Source organism: Pristis pectinata, chromosome 23 (genome assembly GCF_009764475.1).
Source record: "Pristis pectinata isolate sPriPec2 chromosome 23, sPriPec2.1.pri, whole genome shotgun sequence".
Taxonomy (NCBI): Eukaryota; Metazoa; Chordata; class Chondrichthyes; order Rhinopristiformes; family Pristidae; genus Pristis; species Pristis pectinata.
The window spans coordinates 17,510,307-17,527,243 of record NC_067427.1 but is presented as its reverse complement, the minus strand read 5'-3'; the positions used below and the strand labels follow the sequence as shown (position 1 = coordinate 17,527,243).

The 16,937-nt window shown below is 38.6% G+C and overlaps 2 protein-coding genes across 12 annotated transcripts in view; one reads left to right on the top strand and one right to left on the bottom strand.

Annotated features, from left to right (window-relative positions):
* Window positions 1-16,937, top strand: part of dync2i2 (dynein 2 intermediate chain 2) — a 66,019-nt gene that overhangs the window by 31,566 nt on the left and 17,516 nt on the right. Inside the window, exons 6-8 of one of the 2 annotated variants that reach the window (XR_007958060.1) lie at window positions 603-829; window positions 4,873-5,030; window positions 6,376-6,676. Coding sequence is in view for 1 of the 2 variants with exons in the window: in XM_052037168.1 (XP_051893128.1) it covers window positions 603-829; window positions 4,873-5,030; window positions 6,376-6,614 (624 nt within the window). In the remaining variant the exon portion in view is untranslated. Of the gene's footprint in view, window positions 1-602; window positions 830-4,872; window positions 5,031-6,375; window positions 10,084-16,937 lie in introns of those variants that run through there. The other variant, XM_052037168.1, reaches the window with a different exon arrangement.
* sptan1 (spectrin alpha, non-erythrocytic 1) overlaps window positions 10,217-16,937 on the bottom strand; it is an 87,739-nt gene continuing 81,018 nt past the window's right edge. For all 10 annotated transcript variants that reach the window (XM_052037161.1, XM_052037163.1, XM_052037164.1 and 7 more), the window contains 6 exons: window positions 14,610-14,664; window positions 13,267-13,463; window positions 12,571-12,624; window positions 12,342-12,488; window positions 11,621-11,768; window positions 10,217-10,531 (listed from right to left, as the gene is read on the bottom strand). In XM_052037161.1, coding sequence (XP_051893121.1) covers window positions 10,406-10,531; window positions 11,621-11,768; window positions 12,342-12,488; window positions 12,571-12,624; window positions 13,267-13,463; window positions 14,610-14,664 — 727 coding nt within the window. In that variant the 3' untranslated portion in view covers window positions 10,217-10,405. The remainder of the gene's footprint in view (window positions 10,532-11,620; window positions 11,769-12,341; window positions 12,489-12,570; window positions 12,625-13,266; window positions 13,464-14,609; window positions 14,665-16,937) is intronic.

Genomic DNA, 16,937 nt, shown 5'->3' with positions numbered 1-16,937 from the left:
GGATCTCTGGAGAGAGAATTATTGTTCCAGACTGACAACCTTTTTTATGATTATTAGGTCATAATCATGAGCTTTGGGCTGGGGTGGTGGGGTTGCCCTATATCAAGCAAATGTCTACCTTGTTAGATTTGTCAGTAGCCTGTTGGAGATTATTCGTTTTTAACGTGCATCAGGATCTGCTGTCCAAAAGATAAACAGCTAATTGCTGCCAGAGTTTGAATTCGTTTTGAAATGGGCTGCATTTTCAGTGTGGAACATAACCCTCTTGTTAAAGTAGCTCCACTAACCACTCAGCAATTCTGGAATCTAAAAGCGAAATACTTCAGGTGTGCAAAATTTTAAATAAAAATAAAATATTCTGGAAATGCTCAGCAGATCAGGCAGCATCTTTGAAGAGAGAAACTGATGAGAGGCCATTAATCTGAAATGTTAAACCTCTTTTGGGCTCCTCTGATGTTGTTTGACCTGATGAATATTTCTAGTATTTTGTGTACCTTGAGTCTATATTACTGTACATAGAAGCTGGAGTCGGTTAGTTACACTTCCTGTGCTAAGTATTGCCTTCCCTTATAGACTTCTAATATCTCTTAACTCATCCCCAGGTTCGTGGGAGCACTTCTTTTGGTGTGACTGCTCTCTCTTTCTCTCACCTGGACAAGACTGTATTTATTGCTGGTGTGGAGGGTGGTTACGTGCTGAAGTGTTCAACAGAGGTTCTGACTTGTGCAACACCGAGCTCTGGTTCTGTTCCATTGAAAGCACCAGCTCAATTTACCTTCTCCCCCCACTGTGGTCCTGTGCATGCCGTTGCCTGCTCACCATTTCACAGGTCTGTATATGAACAATGAACAGTGGAAGTACATCAGGAGGGATATACAAACAGGGAAGATCCTTCTTTGAAATTACCCCCCCCCCCCCCCCCCCCCCCCCCATTTTAGATGATTAAAACTATTCCATGAGATAACATACAAATTAGGAGCAGGTGTAGGTCACTTGGTCCCTCAAGCCTGTTCTGCCATTTAATAGGAACCTGGCTGATCTAATTGTAGCCTCAATTCTACATTCCCATCTACTCTCTGTAAGCTTTCAGCCCCTTGCTTAGCAAGAATCTGTCTACCTCGGCTTTAGAAATAATGAATTACTCTGGTTCCAGTGCCTTTTGAGTAAGAACGTTCCAAAGACTCATGACCCATTGAAAGGAAAGAAATCATCCCATCTTTGTCTTGGGTGACTCTTTATTTTCAAACTGTGACCTCCTGTTCTAGATTCTTCCATATCCACCCTGTGAAGACCCTTCAGGATCTTGTAAGTTTCAGTCAAGTCACTTCTCACACTAGTAAACACCAGCAGAAACAAACTTAGGCTTTCCTTCCTTTCCTCATAAGACTCTGCCCATTCCACATCTTAGTCTAGTAAATCGTCTCTGATCTGCTTCCAATGTGTTAACATCCTTTAAGTAGACCGATACTGCACACAATATTCCAGATGTGCCTCATCAAAGCCCTGTATAAAGGAAGCATAGTCTCCATACTCTTCTATTCCCCGAGCATTAATAGTAACGCTCTGTCAGCTTTCCTAATTACTTGCAGTATGTGCATACTAGTCTTTTCCGAATCATGCACTAGGACACCCAGAGCTCCAAGCTCTCACCATTTATGTTATATACCTTTTTAAATTTTTTTCTGCCAAAATGATCAATTATATATTTTCCTACATTATACTGTGTTTACTAGATATTTGCCTACTTATTTGAATTTTCTGTTTCTCTGTTGTAGCTTGCTTATGTTTTCTTCACAACTTATTTTCCTACCTCTCAAGATTTTTAAAAAGGGCTGCAAGGACAAGCCAGGGAACTACAGACCAATGAGCCTAACATCAGTGTTGGGAAAGTTACTGGAGGCACAGTGATGTACCTGTATTTGGAAAGGCAAGGACTAATTAGGGATAGTTGGAATGGCTTTATGTGGGGGGGAAAGTCGTGTCTCACAAATTTGATTGGGTTTTTTGTTTGAAGAGGTGACCAAGGGAATTGATGAGAACAGGGCGGTAGACATTGTCTATGTGGGCTTTCGTAAGGCTTTTGACAAGATCCTGTATGGTAGGCTGGTCCAGAAGGTTAGATCACATGGGATCCAGGGTTAGTGGAGGGAGTCAGAGAGTGGTAGTGGAAGGTTGTTTTGTTTTTCAGAATGGAGGCTGTGACCAGTGTGCTACAGGGATCGGTGCTGGGACAACTGTTGTTTGCTGTATATATTAATTATTTAAATGAGATTGCAGGTGGCATAATTAGTTAATTTGCAGTTGACACCAAAATTAGTGGTATAGTAACAGTGAAGAGGGTTGCCTAAGGTCACAATAGGATCTAGATCAACTGGGAAAATAGGCAAAGGAATGGCAGATGGAATTTAACCAGGGCAAAACATAGTGAATGGCAGGGCTCTGGAGAGTGTTGTAGAACAGAGAGACCAAGGGGTACAAGAACATTGTCTACCTGTGTTGCCACATTTGGGGACTGAGTGGTGAAGGTGTATGGCACGCTTGCCTTCATTGGTCGGGGCATTGGGTACAAGAATTGGGATGTCACGTTGCAGCTGTATAGGACTTTGGTGAGACCACACTTGGAATAATGTGTGCAGCTCTGGCCGCTGTACTATAGGAAGGATGTGATTAAGCTGGAGAAGGTGCAGGAAAGATTCACAAGAATTTTGCCTGGACTGGAGGGCTTGAATTATAAGGAAAGACTGAATAGGCTTAGTCTGTTTTCCCTGGAGCAAAGGAAGCTGAGAGGTGACCTTGTAGAGGTTTATAAAATCATGAGGGGTATAGATAAGGTGGATCATCAGTCTTTTACCTAGGGTAGGGGGGTCTAAAACTAAAGGGCATAGGTTTAAAGTGATAGGGGAAAGATTTAAAGGGGACCTGAGGGACCACACAGAGGATGGTGGGTCTATGGAACAAGCTGCCGGAAGAAGCAATAGAGGCAGGAATAATTACAACATTCAAAAGATATTTGGACAGATTCGTAGGTAGGAAAGGTTTTGAGGGATATGGGCCAAATGTAGGCAAATGGGACTTGCTTGGATAGGCACCTTGGTTGACATGGATGAGTTGGGCTGAAGGGCCTGTTTCCATGCTGTATAACTGACAAAAATCTATGTATAATAAATTTAGCAATGGTACATTCTGTGCCTTCCAGCAAGTTATTTATAAAAATTGTAAGGTTGAGGTTGTGGTACACCACTTGCCATTCAGAAAAAGATCCACATGTCAATTTTTTGTTGCCAACCAATCCTCTATGTGTGTTATTATGTTACCTTCCACATTGAATTTTTATTTTCTGCAATAGTTTTTTGATGTAGTGCCTTATCAAATGTCTTCGGGAAATACAAGTGTAGTACATCTGCAGGTTCTCCTTTATCCATGGCATATGTTATTTGTAAAATTAATCAAACATGATTTCCCTTTCACAAAACTATTAACTTGGCCTAATTACCATGATTTTTTTTCTAAATCGTCTGCCATTACATCTTTAATAGCTTTAATAATAACATACTCCCTATGAAAGATACTTAAGGTAATTGTCTTCTAGTTTCCTGCTTTCTGTCTTCCTTTCCAATAAAAGAGTTACATTTGTTATTTTTCAAATTCAAAGGAACTTCACTTGATCTAGGGAATTTTGGAAATTAAAACTAGTGCATTAACTTGTCTCTTGTCCATCAGTTCCCAGAGACTTGTCAACCTGCAACTCCTACGATTTGTGCAGGACAATGGCCTTGGTGATGGTAATTTTCTTGAGTTCTTCCCCACCTTCCAATTCATGATTCCCATCTGTTACTGGGATTTTCTGTGTATCAGAATTTAGTGAAGAATGATACCAAATTCCTGTTTTAATTCATCTGTCATCTCCTTGTTTTTTTTATTATTAATTGCCAAGACTTGCTTTCTATAGGACCAACACTTACTGTGTTAACCATCTCTTAAAGTATCTGTCACACCTCTTGTTATCTATTTTTATGTCTCTGGATAGCTTTGTCTTGCACTTAATTTTTTCTTCCTTATTAATTGTTTCATCATTCTTTGCTTTTTTTAATATTTGGTCACCTGTCTTTATACAATTATATGCTTTTTATTTTAAGTTTGCTATTTTTAACTTTTTTTGGTTAACCACAAATGATGGGACCTCTCCTTACAATTTTTCTTCTCATAGCAATGTACTGTTCCTGCATATTGCCAGCGCTGATAATTCCATATACCTACCTTTTTAAGAGATGGTATCCAGACCAGCCAGAAACAAATTTAGTTTTTCTTTAAGGAATTCAGCTAACTGGCTTTAACTGTACAATTTGTCTGTGCTCCAGTCCACAAATGTATTAGGGGAGGAGGAAAGGAACACCTCTTGATATCTGACCTATACAAATTATTTAACCCTTTACAAGTTGTGTGCCTCAATTAGGACAAATACACTTTAGAGACTGCAGCCTTTTTCATTTAACAGAACTCTTGTGCAGTATTGAGAAGTGCTGCACAGTGAGTAATATAGTCCTTCAGTTACAGGTGTCTTTTGGTGGATATAAAAGATAATCTGGCACTATTTCAAGGAAGAGCTAGGTGTCCAGGAAAATATTTATTCCACAATGTACAATAAACAGATTATCTAGTGATTGTCACATGGCTATGCATTCACAAGCTGGCTGCTGCATTTCAATCATTACAACAATGACTGCATTTCAAAAGTCATTTTAGGGCATTCTGAGATTGTGAAATGTGCAACTGGAAGTACAGATTTCTGGTAAATTGGAGTAGTCCTGCACGTTAACTGTACATTTGTATATTTATCCAATGCATAAATTTTGAATGTTGTTCTTCTCCCAGAAACCTTTTTCTCACTGCTGGCACTGATGGACACGTTCATCTGTACTCCATGTTGCAGGCCAAGCCAATTCTTTCTCTTCAGTTATCTCAAACTTACATCTTCGGTGTTTGCTGGTCTTCAGTCCGACCTCTAGTCTTTGCTGCAGCCACAGGAGAAGGTAAGTGCTGCTACTATGTGAAACTTTAAAACCTTGGGTTTGGTTTTGGTGGGAAATTTCAAAGACCTAAATTTTTTATTCATTCCTGTGATGCAGAGGTCACCAGCAATGCCAACATTTACTACTCTGAAGCGAGGAAGCAATTAAGAGTCAATGACATCAAGAAGTCAGATTGTAGGCCAGGTTGGATAAGGAAAGCAGATTTCCTTGAACCAGATGTTTTTTAAATGATAACCTGTAGCCTAATTGTGATCATTGATTCTTTTTTTTAATTAATTACTTGAGTTTAAATTCCCCACCTCCTATCCCTGGATGCAAATCCGGTAATTTAACCAGTCAGCTACTGCATTCCTACGTTCTAGATTAAGAAGCAGAAAGTGCAATATATTTACCTATGGATTCCTCCATGTGCAACAAATTGGTAAGAGATGCTATGTGTGTGTGTGTAATATATCCAAGCGGATTTTTTGTTTTCACTGAATCTTTCACATCACCCGTTCTCTTGTGATGTACACTTGCTCATGATTTTAAATAATTTTTTTCAAAATTTTCAGCTTGGTTGTCAAATCCCTTCATGCCTTCAACTTTCCTACCTCTGAAAGCACCTCTAGTGCCACAGCCCTCAAATCCCTCTTCCTTAGTTTTGGTCTTTTGTACATTTTTGTTCCTTCAACAGCTGTTATTTGATTTCCTTAGTCTCTACATTCCCATTCCTTCCTCCCTCTTTTAAGATGTTCCTTGAAATCTACCGCTCTATCAAGCTTTTGATCACCAGCTAATATGGGGGTTGAATCTTTTTTGGCATTGTAGTATTAAAGGTGCTAAATAAAGCCAAACATTTATTTACACACCAGTTTGTGAGATATTGTCTGTCACCTCTGTACACTTTGCAATGAACCTGGGCTGTTTAGACTGTAGACTAATGTTAGTGGAAATTTATCTTCTATCCAGCTTTAACACTTAAAAGGCATTACAAGTCAGCAGAAGTTATGAAAGGGAAATTAATGGAATTTTTTTGAGCATGTAGCTGGCATAACAGATAAGGGACAACCAATGGATGTGGTGCATTTAGATTTTAAAAAGGCTTTTGGTAAGGTCCTGCATAAGAGGTTAGTGTGCTGGGAGGATATGTGAACTCTGAGGAGGAAGCAAAAAGATTCCAATGTAATGGCCACCTATTGCTCCTATTTTCTGTTTCTAAGGAATTGTTAACATTTATATTTCAAAACAAAGCTCTTTGGTTTATTTTTTTGTTTCTCAATACCTTAAATGGTTAAAGAAACATTATTGTGTAAAGGGATATTTTACCCTTGAAGATTGAGAGGAGTTTTTTTTATTTTTACAGGAACTGTGTTGATTTTTGACCTTGGGCAGAGTTCTCTTTGTCCCTCGATTTCTATTGAGCAGTGTGCAGAGAGCAAGCCAGTTTACTGCCTGGCTTTCAATCCAAAACAACCACAGCTTCTTGCAGCTGGTAATGCAGAAGGAAGTGTCAAAATCTGGCAGCTGAATGCTGAACTGATGAAGCAAGGACCAAGAGAGATGATTCTACTCGAGCAACTTGCTAATGAAGTGGCAGATTGACTGACTAAAGACCTAGTGAGATGGGCTGGAGAACATTTTCCCCAACTCTCCAGCATTTCCAGGTTGTACATCATGAACTGATTCAACATATTTTCTTACAATATTTAAAATTTTAATATTAGTCTGTTGAAAGTTTAACACTAGAACACTGTATTCTTATTTTTTTTAATTCAGCTGCAAAGTATTTAGGAACAAGAACTGTAATTCCTTAGCCCTAGTATACATGGGCTGCAACTCAGGAGAAACTGAAAACTGGGTAGCAGTTTTGAATTAGGTGTTCCTATCCAGCATTGCAGAAGATTCACCAATGCCTGAATTTCATTGATTTCCACTTGGTTGCATGTATGTCCAGTGAGAAAAGACACCTAAGGTGTTTTGCAGGGAGGATTTTCAGGTGATTGGGGCAGTAAATATCCTTGTATATCTACATATTTTTCATTAGAAGTGGAACCCGGGAACCCACTTTCTTCACAACTGCAACCTACCCCCCAAATCCCACTACTGGTGAGTAAAACACTATCCAGCATCATAATGACAGTACTGTTAGCACTTTCTGTCAGTTCATTGTAAAACTGAAAGTGGTTTAACATATTGCTTAGTTGCTCTGTGATTCAGCTGTACTATGTGCTGCTTTTCAGTCTTTAATTCAACCAGTTTCTCTTGATTGCATTGGTGATAATTGGACTTGCACTAAAATACCCTTTTTTTAAAGTTGCTTTTTGGTAGGATTAAGTATAAATGACTTTTCAGTGGTGTATTAAGTGATAATTACAGCTAAAAACAAAAATATCTGAATTGTAATTTTCTTGCAATTCAAGATGTAATAATTTTATAAAATTATTAAATATTCCACCTTACTTGTGTGTTTGTGTTCTAAGCTTAAGCTGTTGAATACTTGATAATAGCAATAATTGTGGTTTTACTAGTTATTTTGCTGCTTTTTGATTGGATTGGATTGGGTGCTTATCCAACCTCATGACATTGTGACTGTTGGATGCAGTTGAACATACAACACTGCCTGGCAGTAATAGTGAAAAAGAGGTTCTTGCTACAAGGATTGCTAAATTTTTGTGAACAGCTTTTGGGTAAGTCCATTCCCTTCACTGCTGTCAGGTCAATGTTTCTGGGTTAGACTGGTTGCCTTGGCTTTGCAGGGCAGACCAGAACCACCACTTGCCCATCCAAGTGTCCTGACTTGTACTGATTTGAATTTTAATTGTTCTTTGATCAGTTTTGTTGGAGACTGGGAAGCAGTTGTTCTGCCCATATGATGGAATGTCATAGATGCTAGGACATGGCAGTAAGGAATTCACACACTGATATCCTGGAACTAGGATGATTCATCGTCAACTATCTCAGCCATCTTTCTTGGTGCAAGGTATGACTTCAGCTAAGTGGTGTTTGCTTGCAGCCTGTTGAGTTTGGTTTTAGCAGGGCTCCCTGATGCCACACTCAATCAACTGCTGCCAAGATATCACAAGGGCACTTGGCTTCAATTAGCTCCTTGGTCCGCATTTTGATCATAGCTCTGAAGTCGACAGTCATGTGCTCATGGCAAAAGCCAAAGTGGAGGAATAGGTGTTTGATGTTACTGACCAGTGTTATCTTGGAAGGATCTATCCATCTTAATAATCTTGTTTTGGCTTGGTCTGAGCTTGAGTTTGCTTATCTATTGCAATACCTACAAACTTAGTGGGCCCTTCTCCCCACTGGTCAGCAGATAAAATGCAATGCTGTCCTCTCACTAGCATCCAACAAGTGCTACTTTCCAAGCACTAACAGTGGAAGGTAAGCCCATTGTACCCGTGCTAGTTCATTGAATTTTGCAATAAGTCTAATTTTTCCCTTCAAGCTATGATTTTCTCCCTTCAGGTAGCCACTTTTAAAAGTTATTTAATGTGCTTCCACTACTGTTTCAGGAAGTACAAGATTATTTTTAACAAATAGTTCACTATTTTGGTAAGTTGAAGTGAAATAATATTTGATTAATTTATTAGTGCTCTTTGTAGAAATAACATCCTCTGCTTAAAGGGAAACCTGTGAATGTACTATACTGAAATTTCCAGGAGGCATTTGATTAGATGCCACAAAAGGTTGATATGCAGAAATTCATGCCTTAGGAGGTAAAATATGGACATGAATAGAAAATTGGTTGGCAAACAGGAATCAAGTGATCATGTGGATAGTCAGAGGCTTTTTCCCAGGGCTGAAATGGTTGCCACAAGAGAACACAGGTTTAAGGTGCTGGGGAGTAGGTGTAGGGGAGATGTCAGGGGTAAGTTTTTTTACTCAGAGTGGTGAGTGTGTGGAATGGGCTGCTGGCAATGTTGGTGGAGGCGGATACAATAGGGTCTTTTAAGAGACTTTTGGATAGGTACATGGAGCTTAGAAAAATAGAAGGCTATGGGTAAGACTAGTAATTTCTAAGGTAGAGACTTGTTCAGCACAGCTTTGTGGGCTGAAGGGCCTGAATTGTGCTGTAGGTTTTCTATGTAATAGCCATATTGCTAATGACAAAGATAGACAAAAAGTAACTTATTAAGAGGACACAAGGCTACAAAGAAGTTAGATGAGTAAATGGAGTATAAATGTAGGAATATGTGAAAATTATTCATTTTGACAAGGAAATTTAAAGTATTATTTAGATTGTAACTTGGAAACTAATGTAGGTGTCTTTATATAATTTTAAAAAAGCAATCAGGAGAGCTAACAGTTTGTTTTAGCAACAGGGTAGTTATACTTCAACTATGTAACATTTAATGAGACCACATTAGGATTATTGTGTAAAATGTCTGTCTCCTTGTTTAAGGAAGAATATTAATGTGGTGGAAACACTTGATTTATTGGGCATGGCTGAATGGGCAGGTTATCTTACGAGGAAATGGTGGCTCGGCTTGTAGCTACCGAAATAAGGAGTAAGAGATGTAATTGAAATGAAAATCTTGCAGGTTTTTGATAAGGTGGAATGGAGAATGTTTCTTTCAGAAAATCTAGAATGAGATCACCCACTTGAGACAGATGAAAATTAGAGGGTTGACTTTGGAACACTGACAAAAGACTTCAAATATCTTTTAAGACAGCAGTAGAAGCAAGGATTACTGGGAGGAGTAGGCAGGTAGGTTAACATCAGCTGTGGATGAGTAACTTTTCCGAATACATAGCAGTATCTGTTAATTGATGAGCTTGTGTTACAGGAAAATGTTGCATTAAGCAAACTCAAATCAAAGTGTTTCCTATTGGTTTCAATGTAAAAACAAAAGCTAGCTGCATTCCAGAACTTTAGAATTTATCAAAGATCTAATCACTTAAGTATTTGTACAAATCTGAAATAACACTAGCAATTAAATCTTTAAATATTTTACCCTATACAAGATGTCTCATGCATGTATTCTCACCCATATTGCTTTTACTAGCTATCTCTCCCCTTCCTGATCTTGTACTTGGGCATCTGTAAGTGAATGGATGGCAATCTTTGAGCAGTTGGGCAGAAAGTTTATAAATCAAAGGATCTGTATGCCAGGAAAGAAAATTCTAGTGGTAGTGATGCAGAGAACACCAATATTAAAGAAATTACCCTACTACTTGAACAACATAACCATTGCTCAGTTTGAATCAGTAAGTGTTTAATGTTTTCAGCACACTGCAGGAAAGGGTACAGAGTAAAAAAAATTTCCAGGCAAAGCACAAGCAAACTGATTAATTGAAGTCTTGCTGCACAGTTTATAGGTGCATGGAAATTAGGCAGGGTCATGCAGAGCCACTGTTAGCAGGTACACCTGGATGTTGGAAGCTTAATTCACAAACAGTGATCGTGTGAATTCCACGTAGTCGAAGGCTGAAGGAATCTCTCTGCCTTTACTATCTGTATAAGGCTTCATATGTGAGAGGCAGTAATCAGCCTGCTCCCTCGACAAGTTCTAGAAAGAAAGCAGAAGAATTGTTAACTCAATCTTGTTACAACTTCCACATGTTTAAGCTAGATTTTTACTAGATCAAGTAAACTAGATCCAGCACTAAATATAAAAATGATCATGTATACCACAGTCCAGTACTGGAATCAAAATGGTGTTTATGGCATCCATAAAAGACACATAGGTTGGCAGTAAAATTGCAAGTTTGTGCACTCCTGACCTCCATGCTGTAATGATCCCCAGTTTTTTGTTTTTAAGTAGAGGAGGAGATTGCTGGGGCTCTGAAAGATTTTTGCATCTATGTCAGCCATGTGAGGTACCAGAAGACTGGAAAATAGATAATAATGTCCTCTTGTTCAAAAAGGGTGGTAGGAACAAGCCTGAAACTAGACTGGTGAACCTTACATCAGTGCTAGGGAAGTTGTTGAAGATTCTAAAGGGACAGGATTTATGTTCCTGGAAAGGCAGGGACTGACCAGGAGGTGCAAGGGAAATCATGTCTCACAAACCTGTTTTTTTTTTGAGGAGGTAACTAATAAAATTGAAGGCAGAGCAGTGGACGTGGTTTGTGTGCACTTCACTAAGACTTTTGACAAGGTCCAACATGGTAGGCTGGTCCAGAAGCTTAAGGCACAGTGATGTTGGTAAACTAGATCCAAAATTAGCTAGTGGTGGATGTGTGATTTTGACTGGAAGTCTGTAACAAGTGGTGTGCTACAGGGAGCAGTGCTGGGACCTTTGTTTGTCATATTAATTGGATGAGAATGTCTGGTCTGATAAACAAATCTGCTGATGACACTAGGATTGGTGGCATTGTACATAGCAAAGATAGCTGCTTAAGGATACAGAAGAACGTAGATAAGATGAAAAGTGGTGCAGTTGTAGAAAACACTGGTTAGACTGCACTGAGTTTTGTGTACAGTTCTGATCAAATTACAGAGACAATGTGGTAGCAATAGAGTGCAGGCAGAAGAGATGCATCAGAATGTGGCCTGGAATGAAGGGCTAGATAGGCATCGTGGACAGAAAGGGCCTGTTTCTGTGCTGTACATTTCTATGATTGTTCACAAATACCATATACATCTGCTGCAGTACCTGATACAATTCTTCACGTGTGACAAATGGTTTTCCTTCTGAGCTGAGGGCACGGAAAGCACTCTCAATCTCCTCGCTAGACTTAACATTCTCGGTTTCTCTACTGATCATAAAGGCCATGTATTCCTGTAGTGAAACGTATCCATCTCTGCAAATCAGATAAAGCAAAGATCAAAATGCATACCAGGAAAATGAAGTTATTTTTAATGGAAATCTATTTTCAATGCAAGTAGAGAAACTTTTACTGTATTAAGTGTATAATATACTAGAATAACTAATTTGAAGTGATTTACTTTCAAGAAAGCTCCCATCCCAAAAGGCATGAAGACTCTCTGCTGGAGTACAGCTCTCTGGGTATGATGACTGCCCTATGGGACCAAAAATCATATGCTGCTCTGGCCAGCAAGTGCTGACCAACAGTTCTGCAGTGAGATGCATTGGGAGCAAGCAAGAGGGCTTGAAACTCATGCTGAATCTCCTTCTGCCTAAAGAGGGCATTAAAGTTGCTTGTAATATTCTTTCTGTCACAGTAACTAAGGATAACTGACTGAGGCTAGCTAACTGAGGCAGATCAAAATAAACAGTTATTTATGCTGCATTGCTCAAATACTCATTGGGTTTCCTTGCAGCCTTGACAAATTAGTCAAGTCTTATTTCTAAAATGTTATGGTATCATGAAATCTTAAATTATCTCCTGCACCAATCTGCAGACTGGTCTCACCGGTTGGGATCAACAGCATTCAATATAGCTTCAAACTCCGAGTCCGGTTCTCCTTCCTCTACCATTGGCAAATCATAACCCAGGGAGCGCAAGCACGACTTAAATTCTTGATGATTCAGACGTCCTGATTTGTCCTTGTCAAAATGCCTTGGAGAAAAGTTAAAATATTTAATGTCAGCACAGTAACAACATACATACTAACAAATGCACAAAATAAACCCACACTTACTTGAACATCATGCTGAATTCTTTAAGAGCTTCTTCTGTCACACCAGTAGTGTTCCTTTAAAATAGAAAAGCAATCCGTATAATTTTCATAACAAATTTACATTTCCACTCTGCACCAGTGCAAATTGAAAATTAGGACAAAGAATGTGATGTGCTTTTCTACATTCCTGCATTGAGGCACAGATGATCTGACCTGACTTTTCTGCTTGTGTTCTAATGCGTTTATGCCACGTTCCATGACAAGTCTGTAAACCCTACCCTGCAATCATATGCATCATGTGAAAATTGCTAGTTAAGGCAACAGGTTGGGTCTGAAACAAACTATTTCCTACACTCTTTGCCCAGGGCCCTTCATTTATTTCTCGTTCATTTTCTTCCAAAATAATTGTTTCTGCTTTCATTATTCTAATAGGCAATGGGGGTCTAAAATCTTACCACCCAGTGAGTATCAAAGTTCTTCAGCTCACCCTGTATCTTTTGCCCAAAAACCAACATTTGTCCTTTGCACAATGAGGTAGTGAAAACAGTTTTCCTTTGCTTGTCTAACCCAGACACCTATATCAAATCTTGTTACTCCAACAACCCAGCTTCCCTAGCCTAAACTTGTCATTACAATTCTTTCTTGCAGCCCTACTGGTAAATCTCCTCCACACACTCAAGGATCTTCTTCTTGAGTGTTTAAACTATTATTGCTTACCTGGCCTGTATTTGTTGTTCCAAGTTGTGTTGCATTCTCATGCCCAGTTGATCCAGTTGGTCCCATTGCTGTGCCAATCCCACAGTGCTGTGCTCTGTGTACTTATTATCCAAGATCAATGCTTCCTCCATTGCTGCCCCAAGGTCCTCAATCTTTTTCAATTGACTTCTCATTGCCCGAATCTCCTGATGCTTTCTCTGTGAATGAATAGGTATAAAAGAGTCAAGGAACAAGGTGACTTCCTTCTAGGTTCTATTTTGCCCAGTAGTTCTTTCTACTACTGGTTTCTCTCCATGACCACAGGTACAATTATTAATTGTACCAGTAGTTTCCCATTATAATTGTCTACTAAAACCATATACCATTGTACATAATCTCCACCAGCAAAATGTACATGTAAATTAATAAAAAGGCATTTTCATAGTAAAAACAGTAAGTCCTGTTTAAATTAAAACATTTTATACCTTTGGTTAGTCGGTGCTCCTTTATACAAGGATCTGTAATGGTTCTCTGGTTCAGCCTTAGCACACTAAATGATTACAATGTACTAACTGAGACTTAGTACACAGTAATTAGACCCCCGAAGTTCAAAAAGGAAGTCATAATCTTGGGAAAGGTGCCAAGGTGCTTTAATAGAATGAGACCAGAGATAAGGCAGTTCAGTTTGATGTGTACATTTGAGAACATGGATTATTCTGATGCTAAGTAGGTGGCATGATAGACACATTTAGATAGAGCAAACAGGGAGAAAGTTTCCTGACAGGTAACCCAGTTGTTGGCAAGAAAATCTAGAGGGGGAAAATGAGAAATTGCTTCACTTGAGATTTTTAATTTCTGAAAGACACCATTTTAATAGACGAAATCATAGTTTCTTTTCTTTGGAGGAAAAAGGGAAATGGACAGATTTGAAGGGTTCCTTTCAGGGGCTGGGGGTGAAAAGCAGAACAAGAGCCAGCACAGGCAAGAGTGAATGGTCTCTTCTGTGATGCAAGATTCTGTGAAGAGCCATTGAAACTAGCACAGGATTGTTCCTGCACAGTAAATTCATCTGCTTTGATCTCATTTTCTCTCTTCCAACTTTAACAACTCAAAGTTGTTAGCCAATTCTGTTAATGTGAGAAACCATTCTATGTTTTAATGACTTTGCCTCAATAAAATGTTTTCCAATTGATCATTTTTTGAGGAATAATCCAGAATCTTTCTGTGTGTAGCACTGATTCATAAACCTTTTTCTTTCAAGACTTCTCATTTTCAAATCTGAATTGAAGAGTCATATACCTCCCTTGTCTATTAAAAACAGGGGTTCTATCATTCAAAGCTTGAGAGAATGAAGCCCGCCCTACCTTGGTTGCCTCCAACTGCGATTCCAGTGTTCCCGATTCCTCCACCATGCAAGACCTGATATGCAAGTTGAATAAAATTACAAAATGATCTAATGAAAACATGCAGATTATTCAGGTATATTACCTTTTTAAATAAATCCTAGAAAATTTCATGCTCAAAACGGTGAATAACAATCACAATTCTAGAACCCAAGGGCAGATTACAGACTGGTTCCTCAGTTTAAATAGCTTCTTTCCAGAAAACAGATTCTGTTTTAAAAAGAACGACACAGCTGTAGCATAAAGCATGAGATCCTTGAACTTTTATTGCTTAGAAAGGTCAGTGACCTTTCCTGATTTTTAAAAACAGATGTATCCCCCAAAAAATTATTAAAAGATCATCTCAATGAAAGGAGGTCATGAATTCAAGATTCAGGACTGCCACTTGTTCTTAAGACTACAAAATTCAGTTTAAAAAAAAATTGCTTTTGTTTGTAAAGGGGGGGGGGGGGTGGAAAGAGACACTAAGAAGTCTTTTGGTTCACAATCCTGTCATCTAGACTACTAATTTGACATTCACAATGCTCTGTTTTAAGGTACAGCAAGTTTATGCAATGGCAGATCATAGCTAGACTCAGTTGATATTTAGTTTCTAATGTAAAATCCTCTCCTGTTCTACGATGGTAATATCTCAGTCTGGGTAAACCAAGAAGCAGAGTTTTGCAGCAATATTCAGCCCTTTAAATATGAACGCTGAAGAACCTAAATTAATTAAAATATTACTTACTACAACATGCAAGGAGGCCATTTAGCTTACCAGGTCCATGCCAACTCCCAGAGAAATTCCATCAGACCCATTCCTGCCTCCAATTTTCCCCTGTAGATGTGCAACTTATTCTCTCACATGCCCAACAGAGTATGTGACAGAGAACACAGTGCACTGCTACAGAGAAAATGGAAATCCTTTTGATGTCTTGGCTATTTAACCACATGAAGGGATATTTTATTGTAGCCTATTAACCTACTAGCATGTCTTTGAGAAGTAGAAGGAAACCAGAGCATCCAACAGAAACCATTATAGTCACAGAGAGAACATGTAAACTCCACCAATAGGAGCTGAGGCAAGGATCAAATTTGTATCCTCAACTGTGAGGGAGCAACACCAACAGCTGCATCAGTAGAGCTGAATCCCAAGACCCAAGCACAAAGGCTGTTGGGGAAAAGGATCAAGAGCTAGTCTCGAGTAGATGGGGTGGTGGGGAGAAGAACAGAAGAACTTTCAATCTGCAGCAATGTGGGGTTTGCAACTCAATCTTTTTTTCCCAAATAATGTAAGAATAAAAGTTAACACGAACAGTGAGTTAATTTTACATCTATTCAATGACTAAAGGTAGAATTAACTGAGCTCTACCAACATAAGTGGAATGATTCAGTTATAAAGAACCTCAAGAGTCAGATTTTTTTTCAATTAAAACCATTACGATAGAAGCCCTTCTCCATTTTGTACAGGTCCCAACCTTCTCAGCCATGCACTGAATAAATCAGTAATCAAAGGGCAAGTGATCACTAGGACTTTGTCCAAAAATCCTAATAACTGGAGCATGCCTACAGGGTAGAAACCTAGGAGAAAATTATTGCTCCAAATCAAAGAAGGTGCATTATTTGAGACAGAAAATAAAGTGGTTATAATTGTTAAAAAAAAATTGCGTGTCAGTAAGTATTGTGGGTATCTACGTTTGTGAATTCAGGAATTAATTCTGAAGTATGCAAATAGACTTTTACAGCTGCAACTCTAAACCAGCTTCACCAGTTGTTTCTTCAACAAATTTAATTAAGATCCAGGTGAAATATTACATCCTGGAAATAGGGCCCATATAAAACAACAGAAGATCAATGAGTTTCGTGAAAACAAAGACCTTAATGTTGTAAATAAAAAATTCTGATCACATGTAGCAGTTCTGTTTTAATAAGTATATCAGTGTTAGCTGAATTTACATTATTATAACATGAGAATTCCCTTGCCAGGTGACTGAAGATTTATTAAAATGTAATTAGAATTAACACTCCCTCTTTCAAATGAGTTGCACGACTGATGATACCATTTTGCTTTTTAAAAGCAAGGTGAAATCAGTCTCCAAGGAAAATAAGGACATTGGGAGTTAAAATCATAATTTAAGAGCCACCAATTAATCCAAAAATAAGCAAGGTGTTACCACTGTCACATCCACCCATAATGGAAGCATTCCTTCAAAAACCTGATTTTTTCATTATGCAGTCATGATTCAGAACTAACATCTTTGCCCACATCTCTGGCTGTGAACAATTTCTTATCTCTTACATTCTTTTCAG